Source organism: Lethenteron reissneri, chromosome 5 (assembly GCF_015708825.2).
Source record: "Lethenteron reissneri isolate LAM-NWPU_2019-01 chromosome 5, ASM1570882v1, whole genome shotgun sequence".
NCBI classification, from domain to species: Eukaryota; Metazoa; Chordata; class Hyperoartia; order Petromyzontiformes; family Petromyzontidae; genus Lethenteron; species Lethenteron reissneri.
The window spans coordinates 631,412-655,514 of NC_083783.1; the positions used below are offsets into that span (position 1 = coordinate 631,412).

Consider the following 24,103-nt stretch of genomic DNA (forward strand, 5'->3'; position numbering starts at 1 on the left):
GGTCTCCCCCAAACGCTGTTATTCGTGAGGGTTGTTTAATAATTCTGACAATGGCCAATACCTTTGTAGTCAAACACAATGACAACACTTCTCCCCTTCTACCAGATCCCAAAGCTTTTGTAGAAATCAGCAGCTGACCTTGAAGGTCTCTGCTCTCTTATAGTCATCACCTGGTGGATTTGGTTCTTTCCCTTCAGTCGCCAGCCTCTGGATGCCACTCTCGTGGCTGTTCTGTGACCTGCCCCTCTCCTCCATCATGTAAAAGTAACCCCCCCACCCCCATCAGAACCTATGCTTGCCTGTTATATCTTAACACTGCCTCATATATGTTCTTACATACAAATACATTGCTCTTCAGATTATTACAATTCAGTATGATGCAGCACAACTCAACGTTATAGTCGACTCTCGATTATCCGCGCTAATGACGGGGAGGATGGCCGCGGATAATAAAAAATCATGGATAATTCCAAAATATGTATTGTCTGCAGATCTCTATGCTATAAAAAAATCTTACATAGATATACATTACAACTCAGAAAATAAATGATCAGGTAAAATAAAAATGTAGCAGAACTGATGATTATGATTGTTTCTCTTTCGATTTAGAACAAATACTAACGATCGATCGGTCGATCATTAGTATTCGATGGCCTTGCTCAGTGATAACACTTTCCTGCTTCCGTGCAGAAGACCCAGCCCCCTAAGTGGACAGCAGCAGAGCCATGCCAATCAACATCAATCAAACTCCACCCACTGCTGTAAAGATCTACTGTAGAGGCAATCACATGGATTTCGGATCAACCGGAGCAACATATTTGTTCAGTTTAAGCAAGCAACTTGTAATACACATTTCCAAAAATAACTATGTACAACTAATTTTCGATTATTAATTTGGGCTTAAGGGAAAATCCATGAGTTATTTATTTGTCAAAATCTCAGGTACAAGCTAATCAGCAAATCAGATAAACTGCACGCAGATAATTGAGTCAACTGTATTTGGATTCCTGGCGATGCCACGACCACCACTTTCGGAATTGACAGTGTCTACTTGTTAACCATCGCTGTTACCTGATTGGGAAGTTCCAAATGGGTGACCGAAACTGGGTAATATTGTCCTGGGGGTGGCAGCATCATAAAACTAAACCTGGTTGGCCTTTTCTGCAGCGTGAACACCTGCACCACACCGCACACACCACATCATGAATACACACGGAGAAAACACCACAATATTTTGTTAGTCCAAAGTAGTAAACACAAGTTTGACTTAAAAGTGATTACTCATGTGTCTACCGGAATAAAACCTACCGAGCTTAGCCTTTCTGGAATTCAGGCTACAAAATCCTCGCTCATATTGCTTTGCTTAAAAGACCTCCGATTGGTTACTTGTGTTCTTGGTTCTTTCGGTAAAGTCACGTAGAAGGGAAGTAATAAAATAATAAAAATAAAACATAATAAAATAAAATAATTCTCACGACGTTTCGGCGACAACGCAAGCAGCCGTCTTCAGGTGAAACGTGAACACAATCAGTTAAGATCCGAAATGGTTTATTACGTCCTTCCAATCATTGGAAGGACGTTTACGGTGACTTTCAGACCGCGTTTCCACTCACTGGCATTGTATTCTCCGCAGGGAATGGATTCTTTGCTCCGCTGCAAGTTTTCCCCCCACGACTCACCCATTGACACGACGGTCAATGGTACAGTGTATAATAACAAATAGTATAACATTTATATGCTTAATACAATGTACACATTAATATATAGTATCGTAATTGTATAGTAAACATATAGCAGTGTGATACACATTAGGGTGGGTAGAATAATACATAGTGTTATATTAAAACGTATAAGGTGGTTTATAGCAATACAGTATATAATTTGATGTTGGGTTTATCTATGGCAGTATATAGTACGGTGTATGCTCGTGTGATGTAAGATAATAAAGTTTAGATGGAAGCATATTATATAATTTTTACGACGTAGAATTGTAATGTATTACTTGCTGTTAGTAACTCAGCTTATTGTAGAGTATAGTAAATATACTGATGGTGCTATGCAGTTTATACTTTAGTTTTTATGTAGTTTATACTTTAGTTTTCTACGTGGTTGTTTAGTAACTGCAGCTACATACTATTAACATTCCTTTCCTTTGTTAATGCTACTCCCTGCACCCTCCCTTGGTGCTGCTGATCCTGCATAATGCATGGGCATAATATGACTTTGAAACCCCCCTGCCCACCTCCTACGCATTTCAATGAATATGCTAAATTCCTCTTGATATGCACATTCTTTTTGTTAAGGCGCTCTTCCACCTCCAACCCAGCTTATATATAAGCTCCTAGCTTGGCAGTGTCTCATTCTTCACCTGAAGACGGCTGCTTGCGTTGTAGCCGAAACGTCGTGAGAATTATTTTATTTTATTATGTTTTATTTTTATTATTTTATTACTTCCCTTCTACGTGACTTTACCAAAAGAACCAAGAAGATGAATCCCTGCAGTCACGAAAGCTTTAAATGGTTACTTGTGGGTATGAGATGCTGAAGTCTATTTCCTCTTTCCCACTGGCACACTTGTAGTGACAGGGAATGTCACTGTGGGGTGCCTGGCCTGCAAGGCCACGGCAGGATGTATACTGTTGTGTGTACACCCCGGACACGGGGTGTAGTACCAGCCCTAGTGGGGGCTTGGGTGAGCGCTGGTTAAGCGCAGTGGCACCATGCACAGCGTGCGGTGCGGGCTCCTGTTGAGAGAGCGAGAGAGTGTCAGCCAGCTAGGGTTACGTTGGGGGCATGATACTCTGGCTGACATGGGGACATGTGACCGGATGATACTGGAGGGGGGCTATCGGTGGAGGGGGCCAATGGGTGGTCACATGGTCCGGGAAGAACTCTCGAGAGCCTTCGGGCAAGGGTGAGAGAGATCGAGAAGGTGGGCAGGGCGAGAGGCGGAGCCAGCCCCAGCCCAGCCCAATATAAGAGGGGCCCCCCAGTGAGGGGCTTGGGGTTCTTACTGTAGGAGAGGCAGGAGATCCACGTCAATCTTGAAGAAGCCTCCAGCCACGCGGTGCAGGACCCAGCTTGTGGTCTGGACTGGGTTAGCGGAACTGTGTCTAGTTCCACCGTAGCATGGTTAGTTTGGTGGTCACCACCTGAGAGTATGTTGTGTTAATAGCCTGGAGTATGTTGTGCAAATAGTTTAATAAAACGTGTTGCTCCCTAAGACAACGTCTGCGACTCAGTTGGACTCACTACAACTGGTGTCGGAAGTGGCCAACTTGCTAGGAAATAGCTAGCGGTAGACAGTCATGTCTACACATCGCAAAGTTCGTACACGGGCTTCGGACGACGAAGACGATGAAAAGCTGATTCGGCGCTCGTCAGACTTGCACGGTCGCCTTGCGGAGCTTCTTCAGACGGCGTCCTCGATCCTCACCGAGCTGCATCCTCTAACTGCTGCGTTGGAGGAGGGAGCGGCGGAGTCGTCTGGACGGAGCGACTCGGCCGCCATTTCACAAAGGGCGGGAACGTCGACGGCGCAGTCCGTGCTCACGGCCGCCATTTTACTGCCGGCGTGGAGCGCGGAGGCCGCAAAGCTCGAAGCAGAGCGGTCCTCGCCGATGGACATCCCGTCCCTCCGCCGCCGACTGCCCTTCATTAAATAATTTGTTGCTGCCAGCGGCGATTGGGTAGCGTTTAAGCGGTGTTTCTGACCAATGCTGACTTTGCGGGATGGACGGAGGCGTTAAAAGCGCTGCCCACCACCCTTGACGACGACGCCTTGGCGGCGTTCCTCGCCACCCCGCCGTCTGACAGATCCACCCTACTGCTGGCGTTCGGACCAGATGGCGGCTGTTTGAGCCTCCGTTGAACACCCGGCAAAAGTTCGCCATAAGACGTAAAGGGGAAGGCGAGTCAGCTCTCGCCTACCGTAGCGCGCTTTTGGCGCTAGCAAAGGCCACGTACCCTAAAATGGACCACGACGGTCTTTGACGCCTTGGTCCTTGAGAAGATGCTGGGAGTTGCAAAAGACCTCCACACTGTGCTTCCCGCCGAGGACGATGCGGTGTCTTCACTCCGGGTCGCCAGGTGCATACAGGTGCAGCAGGGTGTTGGTGGCGTGCGCCACATCCTCCACAGAGCCGGAGGCCTACGCGGAGACCAAGCCTGCTCCTGCATGCTCGCTGCACCAGCAGGGTGGCGCCCATCGGGGTGCTGATGATCGGCGGAGGGACGACCGGCGACGGGCGAGGACTTCATCATCTCAGTCCAGGAGTGGCCGGGTCGTCTGCTACAACTGCGGCCTGCCGGGGAACGTCCAGTCGGGCTGTCGGGTTCCTCGACGGCGACCCCTGGGAAGTCCGCCTTCCTACGGCTCCCTGCTTCATAAGGAGAGTCACGGCGCACCCCACACTCGGCCCCGGGATTCACTTCACCCATCGGGGGGGTCCGGTTTGGGTCGGGGTCGCGCGCGGGTTCGGCGGGAGTCGGGACGTGTTCGTGACGCGCGCCAGCTCCAACCGGATCAGTGGTCGGAGCTTTCTCATAGAGTGGTCGCGGTGGCCACGAGTTCGTCGGAAATACGCATGCTCGTTGATACCGGCGCGTCTTCGACTATTATTTCTGAACTTATCTATAACATTTTACCTCCCCGGGGTCACATTTTGGAACCTGTGGATGCTCCGTGTTTTGTCACTAATAGCGGATCGTTGGGAATAATCGGACGGATAACGGCTGAGTTGCATATCGCCGATGTCAAATTGTCGGGCCACGTTTTGGTTTCTACGGCCCGAGCCATCCCGTGTCTGCTCGGTGACCGATTTTCTGCACAAGACGCCCCTGAAGATTTGTGTTGATCAGGGCTGTCTGGAATTGCCGTCGGGACGGCATATGGCATTTCTTCCGTCTCCGACTCGTGTCTCCGCTAACGCGACGGTGCAGGCTATTGCATGCCGAACATTGCGGATTCCGCCTGGCGCACAAATGTTAGTGTCCCTCCAGTTGCGAAAACTGCTCGATGTGCGCACTGCAGATGAGGGTGTTGTTTTGGGGCCCTCCAATAAACTTAATCGCGGTATGTCGCTAGTGGCAGCCCAGACATTGGTGTCCCAGGACCAAAAACCTTTCATTCAGGTTCTTCATGTCGGGCCGGACAACGGCCATCCAGGAGAGTACCGTGCTGGCACATGCTTCGTCGGCGCGTCCAGAGAGGGACGTTGTGGGAAGTGTCGGGGTCGGCGCTCAAGCTCGTGGGTTCCAGGATGTGGACGAAGGATGGATTGATAAACTTTGCTCTGAGTGCGGCGATTTATCTATGGGACAAAGGGGGAAGCTGCGTGCTCTCTTGCGTGAATTTTCTGATTTTTTGTAAAAGTCAATTTGATATTGGTCGCACGTCCCTTTTAAGCCACCATATTGATACGGGCGATGCTGCCCCAATACGGCAAAATCCTTACCGCTTGAGCCCGGCCGAGAAGGAACATGTTCATGTGGTGGTTGATGAGATGATGGCCGCGTACATCATCTCACCATCCACCAGTCCATGGGGTGCCCCGATCGTGCTTGTCAAGAAGCACAACGGCAGCTTGCGATTGTGTTGATTTCCGCAAACTCAATAAGGTTTCCGTCGCGGATGCAAACCCCTTGCCGCGTATGGACGATTCCCTGGACACCCTGGCGGAAGCACGGTTCTTTTCTAACCTTGACCTATTATCGGGATTTTGGCAATTGCCGCTCAATGAGGCTTCCAAGTCCAAGACGGCCTTTCGTACGCCGCAAGGGTTGTTCGAATTTAACCGGCTCCCTATGGGCCTCCACTCCGCACCGGCCACGTTTCACAGGCCGATGGAACTTATTTTAGCGGGCCTCCAGTGGGAATCGTGCCTAATATATTTGGACGACGTTGTCTTTGGTCATACATTCGATGAACATTTGGATCCCCTGCGGACTGTTATTCCTAAGATGCGTGCGGCCGACCTGAAATTTTAACCACAGAAGTGTCCCTATAAAAATCGGTTCGATATTTGGGTCACATAGTGAGCGAATCAGGTATCGCTACGGACCCGGAAAAGACGGCGTGTGTCCGCACGTGGCCGACACCCACTTCGGCGAGTGAGGTGCGCAGTTTTATTGGCTTTGCTTCGTATTATCGCCGATTTGTCGCCGGCTTTGCATCCATTGCGAAGTCTCTCCACGCCTTGACTGCTCAGGGGCAAATATTTCATTGGGGGGAGGGGGCCGTGTTCTGCTCCATTCGCGATGGGCTGGTCAATGCCAATCCCCTGTGTTATCCTGATTTTAATTACCGTTCGTTTTGGATACGGACACCAGTATTACCGGTATTGGAGCAGTATTATCTCAAGTTGTCAACAGCGTGGAGCATGTGATCGCTTATGGGAGCAGGGTGCTGTCCCCGGCCGAGCAGCGGTACTGCGTTACGCGCCGGGAATTTTTGGCCATTGTTGTTTTTGTGCAGCAATCCTGGCCTTATCTTATCTTGACATTTCGAGGTGCGCTCCGACCATGCAGTGCTCCAATATGCACTGCGTGTGGATCAGCCCTCGGGCCAATTATCACGCTGGCTTGAAATCCTGCAGGATTTTTCGTTCCGTGTTACGTATCGCAAAGGTTCTCGTCACACGAACGCTGATGCCCTGTCGAGATTGCCCGCGGGCGGCGGGTGTGCATGCTTTTCGGGTTCCGGTCGTTGTAGACCGGCCGAGTCAACCTCCCCCCCCCCCCCTCTCGTTGCATCCGCCGTGGACACAATGGGCGGGTCGGGCAACGTCCCGGCTGCGCGGGATGCGGTAATCGGGTTGGACTACGAGGTATGGGGGCGCTTGCAGGCGGAAGATGCGTCCTTGCTTAAATTATGACAGTGAGTCAAAGAGACCGCCGGTGAGGCGGCTACACGTGGTGTTGCCTCGGTTGTCCTGCGGGACGGGCTGCTCATGCACTGGGACGGTGGATTACGCCGGTACGCTATTGTTGTCCCTACCACTCTGCGTGGCGAGATTGTTTGGGCTGTCCCTAAACGTCTGTTACATCTGGGTGTGCAAAAAACGCTGGCCGCTTCAAGGTTGCGTACAATGTGCGCGGCGGAAGCCACCGGCGAAATCTTGTTGTCCTCCACTGCAATCCATTCAGGTGGCGTGAATCAACGAGCTGGTTGCCCTCGATATTCTCGGTCCATTTCCAACTTCCGCACGAGGCAACAAATACTTGCTCGTTGGCGTCGAGTATTTCTCACGCTGGCCCATGGCCTGGCCACTTCCGAATCAATCGGCTATAGCTGTGACCGAGGCGTTCCTTAATGGCTATGTCCTGGATAAGGGTGCCCGAGCGCCTTTTGACCAATCAAGGTAAAAAAAACTCTTCGAAACTGCTGCGTGAGGTTTACAATTTTCTGGGGACAAAGGTGGGCACGTCACCATACCATCCGCAGACGGATGGGCATGGTCGAACGCCTGAATAGAATGCTGACCTCCATGTTGGGTCACTTGGTCAGCGAATCACAGCTGTATTGGGACTTGCATGTCCCTGCGGTTCTCGCCGACTACAGGATGGCCCCTCACACGTCCACCAGCTACACTCCCTTCTTTTTGATGTATGGACGGAAATATGATCCTCCCATCTCCATACAGTTGCAGGCTGCGCCGGCCGTGAAAGTGTCAAAAATTTCAGATTCCATTTGTTTCACTCTTGCAAAGCACTCCGAAGCGCGGGAAGCTTCCAAGGTCAATTCCCGAGCCAGACAGTTGGCTAACGAGCGGCTGAAGGGGGTTCGTGTTTCCCTGTGCGATTGGTCGCCGGGCGACAGGGCCTGGTTACATTGTCTGCATGTGCCCATGGGCACAACCCCTAAGTTGCTGCAACCCTGAAAGGGGGCCGGTTGATTTTGTTTGGGTTGTGCGTCCACAATGTGTCCAAATTCGGCTTGGTAAGCAGAGTTGTTTTGTTCACCCCTCTTGTCTGAAGCCGTTTATTGCGCCATGTCAATTTGTTTCATCTCCATATCGCAGGGGCCGAGTGTCGGGTGTGCCCAACGAGCTGAGGCATGCGTCTGCTGACGCCGGTCCTCAGGAGAGTGTTTCTGTCCGGTCCCAAGGCGCTGCACGATTGATGCCTCGCACGCGGCCGCTCGTGTCGGCTTCTTGTGCTCCGGACGTGGAAGGTCGGACGGTCCCGGCCTATTGCTCTTCGTGAGGAGCCTGCTTTGTCCGATTGATTGCTCATTTCCCCCGGGTCATCCAGGGCGGACGAGCCCAACCCCCCTGGAGGCCCGGCATCGCGGACTCTCTCAAAGACTCGGGTTGCATAATCCCTGCACGTTGCACTCCCATGCCGTCATTGGTTGTCGCGCTCGCGTGAGTCATAGCGAGTAATTGGCTGATCTTGCTCGCCATTGAGCTCACAAGCGTTGTTACACTGTTGATTGCGGGGGCCCTGCATGTCACGATTGTTATTGTTCTACATTATTTGTATTGTTAGCCAGTGTATAATTGTACAGGTGGGTTTGGGTATTTGTTGTTGGAGCGTTATGTTGTATATATATTTTGTCGTTGTTTCGTTAAGGGGAAGTTGACAGCTGGGATGGCTGAATGCTATGGAGGGGGGGGGGGGGGGGGGAGTGATGTCGTGACTGGGAATGTCACTGTGTGGCCCCGGGCCTGCGAGGTCGTGGCGGGATGTATACTGTTGTGTGTACACCCCGGACACGGGGTGTAGTACCAGCCCTAGTGGGGGCTTAGGTGAGCGCTGGTTAAGCGCAGTGGCACCACGCACAGCGTGCGGTGCGGGCTCCCGTTGAGAGATCGAGAGTGTTTGCCAGCTTGGGTTACATTGGAGGCATGATACTCTGGCTGACCTGGGGACATGTGGCCAGATGATACTGGAGGGGGGCCACCGGTGGAGGGAGCCAATGAGTGGTCACATGGTCCAGGAAGAAATCTCGAGAACCTTCGGGCAAGGGCAAGAGAGATCAAAAAGGTGGGCGGGGCGAGAGGTGGAGCCAGCCCCAGCCCAGCCCAATATAAGAGGGGCCCCCCAGTGAGGGGCTTGGGGTTCTTACTGTAGGAGAGGCAGGAGATCCACGTCAATCTTGAAGAAGCCTCCAGCCACGCGGTGCAGGACCCAGCTTGTGGTCTGGACTGGGTTAGCGGAACTGTGTCTAGTTCCGCCGTAGCGTGGTTAGTTGGGTGGTCACCACTCGAGAGTATGTTGTGTTAATAGCGTGGAGTATGTTGTGCAAATAGTTTAATAAAAACGTGTGGCTCTCTAAGACAACGTCTGCGACTCACTACACATTCAAGCCGTGCCAAACCAGCTGGGCACAACTCAGAAGATACCAGGTTTGGCTTCCCACTGCAGCTGCTAGCATGCGTTTATGGCACGGGGCAAAAAAAAAACAAAGATCCCCCATATAGCCTTAACCGAATGTGAGGGCAAGTTCTGTTAGCGATCACCTACTAAGACTAGCGTGGCACACGGAGGGGGTTGGTGGTCAGCACCACACCCAATTGCCTTTGTCTCCCCAGTGGCAATGTTTTTACATATCGCATCACGTATTCATTTGAGGCCGAGTCGACCTAGGGGAGGCCAAGGACTAGTTCAGGTAATTGTCACTGGCCTTGGCCATGAGCGGGAAACTTGGGTGGCAGGGTTTGTAGTGCGGCACACGCTCACCGCTACACTCCCGCTCCCCACACGGCACGGGGACACAGTCACACATACGTAGAGATATGCTCATGCACAGTGTACACTCTCACACACAAAAATAAGTATCTCACATAGTACACACACAACAGTCGCCATTCATTACCAAGTGGCGATGACATCACCCACAGCCCTTGCACCAGGGCTAGATGCATTTTTAGGCCAAGTGAAGAGTCAAAGGCTCACCAGCAGGAAGTCATGGGAAAGAAACAGCTGTTATGGGTTGCCTTAGATGACTGGTAGATGCACCACCTGTTCCCCACTTTTCCAATTTGTTGCGTTTATGCTGCTCCGCTCGTTGTGAGCATCGCTTCTCTGCCCTCCATTGTTGTTGGAGGGCGACTGCCTCCAATTACCCAGTAGCGTCCTTCACGAGCCTCCCCAGAGGCTGATCTGGATACCGCTACATACTCCTCAACCAACATCAGTCCATCTCTTATCTAGCACATGGTGCACCTGTTTTGCCCCTCTCTCCAGTCAAACAGGGAATGTGGGCGACATGACCTAGCCAACATAGCTTGCCAGCCAGAGCACACAGATTATAGGGATTTGTCCAAATCTTTCAAGAATCTGTGAGCTCCTCACACAATCTGGTCTGATTAAACCCAAGATAGATGGTAGGGAGGTCAATCTGAATGTTTCTAGCTGGAGTAGATGTCCTTTTAAAGGGGTCCACGTTTTACAAGCGTAGAGATGGGAGGGCGCATAGCTGTGGCGGAGAAGACCCAGAGCATGTCATGCAACAGTAGGCCAGGTAACTTCCACACAGCATTACACAGCCGGTGAAAAGATGCCGCTTGACGGATTCAGAATGAGACAGCTGCCAAACTGGAGCTGGTCATAAGCACACACTGTTGTGGTGCCACGACCGCGGAGCAACTCCGCAAGCGCGCTGCGATTCCCTCCCGGCCCCCGCACTAAACACACACCCGCACGCAGTGCACCCACATAGTGTCCTGGCGGGAGATTGCCTGGCACATCGGGTTTTAATCCGAAGGGCCCCCAGACGGAGAGTCCCGGTGCCAGGAGATCGGCCGACCCTCACAGGACAGGTTACATTGCGGTGCCCCTAAATTGGCTTAAAATTGTATGGGCGCAGAAGGAAAAGGTTCACTGGGCCAACCGCAATAAGTTATTCATGACATTGGGAGAGGCTGAGGGTGGAATATTAGGCAAAAAGAGCAGACCCGTAGACTAGAACTACTGGGCACAGGAAAACAATGGGTTTTTTTTAGCGCAAATATGCTCCTGCAGGGGCGCGTGCATGCATGCCTCCGCGTTCGTTTGTGTGAGGGTGTATGTGGACGTGTGTGGGATAACCCCGGGCGGTGGTGAGTCAGCCAATCAGCCATGTCCCTCAGAAAGGGCGCTGGCGTGGGGGGGCCGATCACCCGATCGGCGGGGGCCCAGCCAGAGGCAGCCGACGAGGAGGAGGGGGGAGTGGAGGGGGTGGACGTCGCGCCCCGCCCACTCACGGGGAGCGGGGAGGCAGGCGTCGGCCCCCACTGTCCAGGTAGAGAAACTCTCCACTCCTTCCTCAATTGCCCCATGACTCAAGATGGAGAGATGAGGAGGTTGAGTATTTGATGGACATAAAATACCAAGGCAGGTGCTTTGTTTTGATGAGACAGATGGAAAGGCTTCATCTCTTAGTGGCATGCTCCAGGTTCAGCAGAAATCTCCCACTCCTTTTCAGAGTGAGCAGCAATTACAAGATCATCAACTAACATGGCTAACCAGTAAGGAGCATTCCCTTGACTGCACCCGGTCATCAATCAATCAGCCATCCACTGGATATGTACCAGACAAAAGTTCCACTGGTACAATTTTGGAAAGCTTCTCGAACTTCACAATTAAAAAATGTTAAGTGTCGGAGCAAGAGGACATTCCTGTTACACACAATGCTATACGCATTTATAAACACTCTAGGTGTGATGTCATGCATTTTCACTATCATTAGCCCAGCACCTGGCCTGACTTTGGTCACGAGGCAGATTCAGATGGCGTAGCATTGTTTGGTTCCGGCTCGGCTCAGTATTTAACCAGTGGAAAAACAAAGCATACCGTAATGGCCCGTGCTAACTAACTTGGATTTTCCAGTGAAAAGGGGTAAAAGTGGTGCAAAGTTGCATTCTAACCATCTATCCTCGAGCATGATCGCATGAAGGTTATCAGACACATGTTTCCCCAGCCCCCTGTGTTATAAAGATACACAAATTATTTAGCGATACTGAATTTGCATTGCCAGTGTAATTGACAAATGTGTTTATTGTTTTTTGCTATAAATTTGCGCTCAGTTGCCCATGAGCCAGTACACATACGTAAAGCAAAAATCCCACGCCCAAAAAGTGAGCATGCATATAGGACAAATAAGTAATAAAAATTACTGGGCCATATCCTTTCGCGTATGAAAAGTAAACCCATAAAAAATTAACCCGTAAAAACAAAGTTTTTCACTATAAATCCTTTATATGCGTGACATCGGTTTTATGTTAGTATTCATTTCTGTTTTTCTTCAGTAAGAGTTTCATTTTTATCACATTGGTATTTTACATTAAATATAAGGAAAGTCGTATATAAGGATAAGGTTTTCAGTCATTGCATGATTGTTTATATTTTACATTTTAGTTGTTTTTTTGACTAAGAAATTCATTTTCATTTGTATCACATCAGCTCGATTGGATCACGGGAAGTGGGTTAAAAAACGAGCGAAAGATTTGCACGGTCCTAAGCAAGCAAGCGAACTTAATATAAAGGATTTAAAAATATATTCGCCTGTGGAGGACGCGGAGATCGATCCCGCGACCTTTGGCATGGGAAGCGAGGGCGCTACCAACTGCGCTACTCCGCCACGGCCTGTGGAGGGGTTACGCTCTGGGCTCCTACACTGTGACGTTCAGCCAAAGCCATGAATGAGTTCTATTTAAATAAATGTAAAATACATTTTTGTTGCCTAAAAAGTATAAAATTTTTGCATTTTTTTTTCACGAACATTAATTGTCTCGCACAACGAGTCTGTGTGCAAAATGTCAGCTCGATTGGATCACGAGAAGTGGGTTAAAAAACGACCGAAAGATTTGCACGGTCGTAAGCAAGCAAGCACGCAAGCAAGCAAGCGAACTTAATATAAAGGATTTAAAAAGATTATTTGCAGAATAAAATTAAAATATTTTGACTCCCTTAAAACCAACAAAAATTTAAATGAGAATATATTGTTCAAATAGCGCGTGTACTCAACAAAAATAACCAAAATAAGTTGTTGAAATAACTTGTAAGAACATACCAGGGGCTCATCCCACGTGACATCTTCCTCCTGCTCATCTTGGTCACCGCAACCCCCCGGCCCCTCCGTAGCTGCCACATCTTCATCATCTTCCTCCTCCCTCCATTCGCCAAGAGCGCCCAGAGCTGCACCCTTCCCCTCTCCTGAGTCCTCCGCTTTAAGAGCGTGAACCGCCACGCTATCAAAGAAGCGTGGCAATTCTCTCACTTGGATCCGGCCTTCAGTGCTCGTTGGTTTTCTCTCGCCTTCCACGGGCCCTTGCCCCTGGGAATGTCAAGTGATATGGAACGAATATGAAGCAACCTACCCACATGGAGTTGAGTTGCACGAACCACTAAAGTGATGCCACCATAGGTGGTACAAAAAAGTGAAAAATTCGGTCTGGGCTCACGGACTATGTAAATCAGTAAACTAATGTAGTCCCAAGCCCTGACAGAGTGTTGTTGTTGGTGCTGCGGTGTAGACCTGTGGGCTGCACTGCTCCCCGCCGAGAGGCTCAGCCAACACCAAAAGAGCCTCCAGGGAGCCCTGCTGCTCTGTGTAGATGTCCACTTGGAGGGGCAGTGACGCTTCATTGTAGGGCACCTGCAAGCACACGACACAAAGGCACGCACACACACGGCACAAACGGATGCACGGTACAAACGTGCATGCACGGCATGGCACAAACGCGCACGCACATACACGGTACAAACGCGCACGCACACACACGGCACAAACGCACGCACGGCACAAAGGCGCACGCACGCACGGCACAAACGCGCACGCACGGCACGGCACAAACGTGCACGCACGGCACAAGTGCGAGCACGGCATGGCATGGCATGGCATGCACGCACGGCACGCACGATACAAATGCGCACGCACGGCACAAACGCGTGCACGCACGGCACAAATGCGCGCACGCACAGCACAAACGCGAGCGCGCACGGAAAAAACGCACACACGGCACACACACTTGACATTTGTTACCGGAGTCAAAGTTCTACACTATGGGGACCTCATTTGCCAGTAAAAATATGATAATTGGTTCTTTACCCTTCTATCTGGCAACAAAACTGACACCTTTTTGCAAGGAGTCATGTTTGCATAGACCGCAATACCTGCAGTCATAATACAAACAAAAGAACATAACTCTGATAATGTGCACTGTCCTTGAAGTTGATTGGTCCACACCCGAGACAGCTTTCCTTCGAGCCTAGTCTCATATGGGTTGGACCAGATGACGCCAAAAGGCGCACAACTCAAGGACAATGCACCATCAGAGTATGAGAGCTCGGGGCAAGCATCTACACTATGGGGACCTCATTTGCCAGTAAAAATATGATAATTGGTTCTTTACCCTTCTATCTGGCAACAAAACTGACACCTTTTTGCAAGGAGTCATGTTTGCATAGACCGCAATACCTGCAGTCATAATACAAACAAAAGAACATAACTCTGATAATGTACACTGTCCTTGAAGTTGATTGGTCCACACCCGAGACAGCTTTCCTTCGAGCCTAGTCTCATATGGGTTGGACCAGATGACGCCAAAAGGCGCACAACTCAAGGACAATGCACCATCAGAGTATGAGAGCTCGGGGCAAGCATCTACACTATGGGGACCTCATTTGCCAGTAAAAATATGATAATTGGTTCTTTACCCTTCTATCTGGCAACAAAACTGACACCTTTTTGCAAGGAGTCATGTTTGCATAGACCGCAATACCTGCAGTCATAATACAAACAAAAGAACATAACTCTGATAATGTGCACTGTCCTTGAAGTTGATTGGTCCACACCCGAGACAGCTTTCCTTCGAGCCTAGTCTCATATGGGTTGGACCAGATGACGCCAAAAGGCGCACAACTCAAGGACAATGCACCATCAGAGTATGAGAGCTCGGGGCAAGCATCTACACTATGGGGACCTCATTTGCCAGTAAAAATATGATAATTGGTTCTTTACCCTTCTATCTGGCAACAAAACTGACACCTTTTTGCAAGGAGTCATGTTTGCATAGACCGCAATACCTGCAGTCATAATACAAACAAAAGAACATAACTCTGATAATGTGCACTGTCCTTGAAGTTGATTGGTCCACACCCGAGACAGCTTTCCTTCGAGCCTAGTCTCATATGGGTTGGACCAGATGACGCCAAAAGGCGCACAACTCAAGGACAATGCACCATCAGAGTATGAGAGCTCGGGGCAAGCATCTACACTATGGGGACCTCATTTGCCAGTAAAAATATGATAATTGGTTCTTTACCCTTCTATCTGGCAACAAAACTGACACCTTTTTGCAAGGAGTCATGTTTGCATAGACCGCAATACCTGCAGTCATAATACAAACAAAAGAACATAACTCTGATAATGTGCACTGTCCTTGAAGTTGATTGGTCCACACCCGAGACAGCTTTCCTTCGAGCCTAGTCTCATATGGGTTGGACCAGATGACGCCAAAAGGCGCACAACTCAAGGACAATGCACCATCAGAGTATGAGAGCTCGGGGCAAGCATCTACAATTATCATATTTTTACTGGCAAATGAGGTCCCCATAGTGTAGATGCTTGCCCCGAGCTCTCATACTCTGATGGTGCATTGTCCTTGAGTTGTGCGCCTTTTGGCGTCATCTGGTCCAACCCATATGAGACTAGGCTCGAAGGAAAGCTGTCTCGGGTGTGGACCAATCAACTTCAAGGACAGTGCACATTATCAGAGTTATGTTCTTTTGTTTGTATTATGACTGCAGGTATTGCGGTCTATGCAAACATGACTCCTTGCAAAAAGGTGTCAGTTTTGTTGCCAGATAGAAGGGTAAAGAACCAATTATCATATTTTTACTGGCAAATGAGGTCCCCATAGTGTAGATGCTTGCCCCGAGCTCTCATACTCTGATGGTGCATTGTCCTTGAGTTGTGCGCCTTTTGGCGTCATCTGGTCCAACCCATATGAGACTAGGCTCGAAGGAAAGCTGTCTCGGGTGTGGACCAATCAACTTCAAGGACAGTGCACATTATCAGAGTTATGTTCTTTTGTTTGTATTATGACTGCAGGTATTGCGGTCTATGCAAACATGACTCCTTGCAAAAAGGTGTCAGTTTTGTTGCCAGATAGAAGGGTAAAGAACCAATTATCATATTTTTACTGGCAAATGAGGTCCCCATAGTGTAGATGCTTGCCCCGAGCTCTCATACTCTGATGGTGCATTGTCCTTGAGTTGTGCGCCTTTTGGCGTCATCTGGTCCAACCCATATGAGACTAGGCTCGAAGGAAAGCTGTCTCGGGTGTGGACCAATCAACTTCAAGGACAGTGCACATTATCAGAGTTATGTTCTTTTGTTTGTATTATGACTGCAGGTATTGCGGTCTATGCAAACATGACTCCTTGCAAAAAGGTGTCAGTTTTGTTGCCAGATAGAAGGGTAAAGAACCAATTATCATATTTTTACTGGCAAATGAGGTCCCCATAGTGTAGATGCTTGCCCCGAGCTCTCATACTCTGATGGTGCATTGTCCTTGAGTTGTGCGCCTTTTGGCGTCATCTGGTCCAACACATATGAGACTAGGCTCGAAGGAAAGCTGTCTCGGGTGTGGACCAATCAACTTCAAGGACAGTGCACATTATCAGAGTTATGTTCTTTTGTTTGTATTATGACTGCAGGTATTGCGGTCTATGCAAACATGACTCCTTGCAAAAAGGTGTCAGTTTTGTTGCCAGATAGAAGGGTAAAGAACCAATTATCGGAGTCAAAGTTGACAGCAAATTTAGAACAAAAAATATTCCACATTTTGTTGGCGACAGTATGGCTCGTTATAAATTAATTACATCAGAATAGTGGCCAAAAAATTACTGATAATTAAAAAACAATGTCATAAAAAACGTGGCAGTCCACTATGTATTTAAAGCAGAAGCAAGCTATTTACGATGTAAATTTGTACAGAATGGGTGTGTATCTCTTCATCAAATGTTTCTCATTCGCGTAACTGTGGCAGAAACTCGTCAAACATTTTGTTGCTATTCATCAAAATGGTTTGCACCGTGCACAATGTTTTTTTCCAGGTCTCTCTTGCAAACAAAAATAATGCATTACTTAATTGGGCTCTTCACTGAGCTGGTTTTAATCCCAGCCGGTCGTTTGCAGCAAACGGGTGTGGAACTATAGGGCAGGGGCAGGCTGAGACTAGGAGAATAGGCCTCGCTTTCCATGAAGTTCATGAAGTATGGACCTGAAGCAAATTTAAATGAGAATATATTGTTCAAATAGCGCGTGAACTTAACAAAAATAACCAAAATAAGTTGTTTAAATAACTTGTAAAAACAAAAATAAGTTGTTTAAATAACTTGTAAAAACATACCAGGGGCTCATCCCACGTGACATCTTCCTCCTGCTTATCTTGGTCACCGCTACCCCCCGGCCCCTCCGAAGCTGCCACATCTTCATCATCTTCCTCCTCCCTCCATTCGCCAAGAGCGCCCAGAGCTGCACCCTTCCCCTCTCCTGAGTCCTCCGCTTTAAGAGCGTGAACCGCCACGCTATCAAAGAAGCGTGGCAATTCTCTCACTTGGATCCGGCCTTCAGTGCTCGTTGGTTTTCTCTCGCCTTCCACAGGCCCTTGCCCCTGGGAATGTCAGGTGATATGCATTTAAGATCTCGTTATTACTTTACGATTTCATACCCCAACTCTTCAAAATATATTTAATAGACCCTAACCCAAATCATTAAACACAATTATGGAATGAATATGAAGCAACCTACCCACATGGAGTTGAGTTGCACGAACCACTAAAGTGATGCCACCACAGGTGGTACCAACAAGTCAAAAATTCGGTCTGGGCTCACAGACTATGTAAATCAGTAAACTAATGTAGTCCCAAGCCCTGTTGTTGTTGGTGCTGCGGTGTAGACCTGTGGGCTGCACTGCTCCACGCCGAGAGGCTCAGCCAACACCAAAAGAGCCTCCAGGGAGCCCTGCTGCTCTGTGTAGATGTCCACTTGGAGGGGCAGTGACACTTCATTGTAGGGCACCTGCAAGCACACGACACAAACGCACGCACGGCACAAACGCACACGCACATACACGGCACAAACGCACGCACGGCACAAACGCGCACGCACGGCCAGGCACAAACGCGCACGCACGGCGAGGCACAAACGCGCACGCACGGCACGGCACAAACGCGCACGCACGGCACGGCACAAACGCGCACGCACGGCACGGCACAAACGCGCACGCACGGCACGGCACAAACGCGCACGCTCGGCACGGCACAAACGCGCACGCACGGCACGGCACAAACGCGCACGCACGGCACGGCACAAACGCGCACGCACGGCACGGCACAAACGCGCACGCACGGCACGGCACAAACGCGCACGCACGGCACGGCACAAACGCGCACGCACGGCACGGCACAAACGCGCACGCACGGCACGGCACAATCGCGCACGCACGGCACGGCACAAACGCGCACGCACGGCACGGCACAAACGCGCACGCACGGCACGGCACAAACGCGCACGCACGGCACGGCACAAACGCGCACGCACGGCACGGCACAAACGCGCACGCACGGCACGGCACAAACGCGCACGCACGGCACAAACGCGCACACACGGCACGGCACAAACGCGCACACACGGCACGGCACAAACGCGCACACACGGCACGGCACAAACGCGCACACACGGCACGGCACAAACGCGCACACACGGCACGGCACAAACGCGCGCGCACGGCACGGCACAAACGCGCGCGCACGGCACGGCACAAACGCGCGCGCACGGCACGGCACAAACGCGCGCGCACGGCACGGCACAAACGCGCACACACGGCAAGGCACAAACGCGCACACACGGCACGGCACAAACGCGCACACACGGCACGGCACAAACGCGCACACACGGCACGGCACAAACGCGCACACACGGCACGGCACAAACGCGCACACACGGCACGGCACAAACGCGCACACACGGCACGGCACAAACGCGCACACACGGCACGGCACAAACGCGCACACACGGCACGGCACAAACGCGCACACACGGCACGGCACAAACGCGCACACACGGCACGGCACAAACGCGCACACACGGCACGGCACAAACGCGAGCGCACGGCACAAGTGCGCGCACAGCACAAGTGCGTGCACGGCATGGCATGCACGCACGGTACAAATGCGCACGCACGGCACAAACGCGAGCACGCACGGCACAAACGCGAGCACGCACGGCACAAACGCGCACACGGCAAAAACGCGCACGCACAGGGCAAAAACGCGCACGCACACGGCAAAAACGCACACACGGCACACGGCAAAAACGCACACATGGCACACACACTTGACATTTGTTACTGGAGTCAAAGTTGACAGCAGATTTACAACAAAAAATATTCCACATTTTGTTGGAGACAGTATGGCTCGTTTTAAATTAATTACATCAGAATAGTGGCCAAAAAATTACTGATAATTTAAAAACAACGTCATAAAAAAGCTAGTTTTAATCCCAGCCAGTGGTTTGCCACAAACGAGGGTGGAATTATAGGGCAGGGGCAGGCTGAGACTAGGAGAATAGGCCTCGCTTTCCATGAAGTTCATGAAGTATGGACCCTAAGCAGTAGTAGAACCCCAGTTCAGATTTTATAGGTGTTGCCTTCACCACCTGAACACACTGCTTCACTGGTGGGAATCCCCAGATAAATAAAAAAAGATCGGCCATCACAGACGAATCAATGCACTTACTGCGTGTGAGTGTGCACTTCTGTGGTAGTGTAGTGTTGTGATTAGCGAGCTGCGCTACAAACCCGGCGACCCGAGTTCACTTCCCACTTGCGACCAACACCAGTGACGATTATCTGAACCGATACTGAAATAAGTACCTGGTGCGGTGTGTTAAACATCGCCGCTAGGGAGACAAAGGTGGCCGGGAATTGTGCTGGCAACTCACCCCCTTGTGTGCCATACCAGCCTTCATAGATGGTCGTTAACAGCACTTGCCCCAACAATCTGTTAAGGCTACACGGGGGATCTTTGTCTGGTGCACTTGCGTCCAAGTTATTGGAGTCGTTGCTGATTGTAAACAAAGCCAATGCTGCAACCTGGGCAATGCAGTTGGCTGCAAAGAGGCCACGTCCATCGTGATGAATCATGTTGAGGACAATTCTCCTGATCTGTTTGCGTGTACAGGCACTTGGATACCACCGTGAAGGCTTCTCATTTTCCTTCCAAGTACCTTCAGTGTCATGCTCACAGTTTGTCCACACAGCATTCTGGAGAGGTATTCAACCACCTCGACCTTCTGTCCGTCCCCTTCATCCTGGAAGTACATTGTCACAAGACCGCCGCAGTAACCAACATATCTTATCAGCATCTTCATGAAAAATGCGGGGGCTCTGAATGTGCGCCGATGTGAACTGTTAGTTAATGTTTAACGTTCATGTTGCTGTGCTTAAAAAACAGAGAAAATATTAAGTTGTTGCTCGTACACATTATAAATACAGCATTCAAAGCTGATATACTGCACTGTAAAGGCAACCAAAATAAAATAAATCAAGACAACATGGTACATACATAAAATGTACCCATGTGCATATATACCCAATGGTCACTGAAACACGTGTGACATAGGAAATAGACATTCTACTCGGATGCAAAATACTTCAGTAGACGGTTAATAATCCATTTTCACTCGCAAAGGCTGCATCTGCACAGCTAGAGATAGCTTCCACCTACCGACACCTTCCGTATATACAAAGTGAATATCCCAAGTATAAATTTAAGCGTTGGCAATTGGAACTACTTTTGGGCGGCAGTGTATAAACCAGTAGTGCCACACTTGTCTGTTCCTCACAGCAAGCACCTGGGTGGGGGGTTCCATTCCCAACTTGGGCACCTCTCCGTGTGTGGAGTTTGTATATTCTCTCTCGATACCCTTATCCTGTATGGGTTTCCTTTGGGTTCTCTGGTTAATTCACATAAACCAAAGCGCACACAATGTAATCAAGCTCGGTGATAAGAAGGCTCAGCTAATCGAGTCTCTCACCTTTCTGAAGAGATGCCGCGACTCTAAGGTAATACCAAACGCATTTACACTAACATCTGCTGCTGTAACTTCTTCTAATACTAAACGAATTCTGTCTAGAACTAGCTTAGCTCTTATCTCAGAGAAAATCAGACTTACTCGCACCGATCTAAATCAGTTAGACAAGACACTCTACAAATCACACTTATCTTTGAGTGCAACAATGTCCACATCGGATTGGAAACATGTAGACAAAATGACTGCCTCTTCAGCTGCCTCTATGTCGACCAAATGTAAGGACAACTTGATTTCCAAATTCAACTGCCTCTCAAACAAGAAACCGGACCCACACATTGAAAAGCTAGACGTTAACAAAGTCGTAATTAATCGAAGTAACAGTTCTATTTCTGAAGGTCTGAAATCCGTTTAGCTAAAGGACTAAACTTTGCAGTCACACCTAGACACATACCAGTTAATGATATAATTGCTACAGTAGATGTAGCTCTCAAGGGCCTGAGTCACATCGCTGCAGACGTAGCAGGATCTGAAATCTCTGCAACCCTCAAAAACGCTAAGATGCCAGCTAGCAACATCAGCAAAAATGAGCGTTTTGAATTAGCTCAATTAAAAAAGAGGGATAACATTGTCATCCTCTCAGCCGACAAAGGCAATGCCACTGTCATCATGGACAAAACAGAATACAACAACTAATTTCAAGAACTACTCAACGATGGCAGCTATACAAAAATAAAAAGAGACCCCACCAACAGCCTCATCTCTAAAACCAAGCAAATCATTTCTGATTCAACCGCATTAATTGATCAGACCAAACAGTTCTCGTTGAAACCTTCTGCAGCCAGGCCACCAAGATTATACGGCTTGCCAAAGATACATAAAGAAGATACACTTCTTCGTCCCATTGTCTCTACTATCAACTCCCCCACCTATAAACCGGCTCGTTTTTTTGTTTGAAATCCTACTGCCTTTCATTGGAAAAACCACCTCTGCGGTACTAAACTCTACTGACCTGGTATCGACAATCAAGGGGATTTCCCTGTCCCCAGACGAAGTGCTTGTCAGTTTTGATGTGGTTTCCTTATTCACCAAAGTTCCTGTACCTGACACCATCACAATCATTGAATACTTGGTTCATCAAGGACTGAATGCTGGGGAACCCCCCTGGTGAGACACTGCTTAACCAATACAAACTTCACCTGGAATGGAACTTTCTACAAGCAAACTGAGGGCACCCCAATGGGCTCCCCCCTATCTCCGGTTGTAGCCAACGTCTTCATGGAGAAATTTGAGACTGACGCCATCCAGACTGGCACTCTACGCCCGACCTTATGGAAGAGGTACGTAGATGACACTTTTCTCATCTGGCCACATGGCCAGTCTGCTCTAGACCAATTTCTCGACCACATGAATTCCATACATCCAGCCATCAGATTCACCATGGAAGTCGAAAAAGATGGCAAGCTACCCTTTTTGGATGTCCTAATTAAAAGGAGACCTGATGGTTCAATGAGCCACTCTGTCTACAGAAAAGCCACCCATACAGATGCTTACCTAAAACCAGATTCCCGCCACAATCCATCCCAGAAAAATTCCCTCATCAAGACTCTATACCATAGAGCCCAATGCATTTCCGACCAGGAACACATTGCCAGTGAACTCAAACACGTACGCCAAGCTCTTAAGGCTAATGGTTACTCCGACTACACAATCCGCAAGGCCATCACTCCAACCATCAAGAAGGATCCTGTTGAGGAGCCTTTCAAGACCATCACCTTACCCTACATTGCTGGGGTCACAAAAAAGATCTCCAAAATCCTGATTAAACACAAGATCCAGGTCCGTTTCAACACAGTACATAAAATCCGTGATCTGGTCCCGTCTGTAAAGGATGTGGTTCCAGACACACAGTACCCTGGCGTCTACAAACTAAGTTGCCTCTGTGGTAGCAGTTACATTGGAGAAACCAAACGACATGTCTCGGACCGCATCCGTGAACATAAAGCAGACTTGAAACACGGTAGGACAAACACCTCAGCCGTGGCAGATCACTGTTACAATTCAGTGGGCTCACATGATATTGACTTCTCCAAGACAGAGGTTCTCTGCAAGCCATCTGGCTACCATGAGAGATTCGTTCATGAGGCGATCCACATATACAAACACGGAGACAATTTCACCCGAGAAGATGGATTCTGGCTTAGCAATCATTGGAAGGACGTAATAAACCATTTCGGATCTTAACTGATTGTGTTCACGTTTACGGTGACTTTCAGACCGCGTGCCGCTCACTGGCATTGTATTCTCCGCAGGAAATTGATTCTTTGCTCTGCTACTCTCCCATTGACATATTTCGTTGCTTCCTCTTAGTATCTTTCACACGACGGTCAATGGTACAGTGTATAATAACAAATAGTATAACATTTATATGCTTGATAATTGGTTCTTTACCCTTCTATCTGGCAACAAAACTGACACCTTTTTGCAAGGAGTCATGTTTGCATAGACCGCAATACCTGCAGTCATAATACAAACAAAAGAACATAACTCTGATAATGTGCACTGTCCTTGAAGTTGATTGGTCCACACCCGAGACAGCTTTCCTTCGAGCCTAGTCTCATATGGGTTGGACCAGATGACGCCAAAAGGCGCACGTGCGCCTTTTGGCGTCATCTGGTCCAACCCATATGAGACTAGGCTCGAAGGAAAGCTGTCTCGGGTGTGGACCAATCAACTTCAAGGACAGTGCACATTATCAGAGTTATGTTCTTTTGTTTGTATTATGACTGCAGGTATTGCGGTCTATGCAAACATGACTCCTTGCAAAAAGGTGTCAGTTTTGTTGCCAGATAGAAGGGTAAAGAACCAATTATCATATTTTTACTGGCAAATGAGGTCCCCATAGTGTGGATTTATATGCTTAATACAATGTACAAAGTAATATATAGTATCGTAATTGTATAGTGAATATATAGCAGTGTGATATACATTAGGGTAGGTAGAATAATACGTAGTGTTATATTACAATGTATAAGGTATAGGGTGGTTTATAGCAATACAGTATATCATTTAATGTTG

The 24,103-nt window shown here is 49.1% G+C and overlaps 1 protein-coding gene across 1 annotated transcript in view; it reads right to left on the reverse strand.

Moving 5' to 3' along the window:
• LOC133350994 (uncharacterized) overlaps positions 1-20,303 on the reverse strand; it is a 39,049-nt gene extending 18,746 nt beyond the window's left edge. Inside the window, exons 1-6 of the mRNA XM_061565884.1 lie at positions 20,222-20,303; positions 17,894-18,013; positions 17,343-17,606; positions 13,463-13,582; positions 12,998-13,261; positions 1,072-1,176 (exon numbers count right to left, since the gene is read on the reverse strand). Of these exons, the coding sequence (XP_061421868.1) occupies positions 1,072-1,176; positions 12,998-13,261; positions 13,463-13,582; positions 17,343-17,606; positions 17,894-18,013; positions 20,222-20,257 (909 nt within the window). The 5' untranslated portion in view covers positions 20,258-20,303. The remainder of the gene's footprint in view (positions 1-1,071; positions 1,177-12,997; positions 13,262-13,462; positions 13,583-17,342; positions 17,607-17,893; positions 18,014-20,221) is intronic.
• Between the last annotated feature and the right edge of the window lie 3,800 nt (positions 20,304-24,103).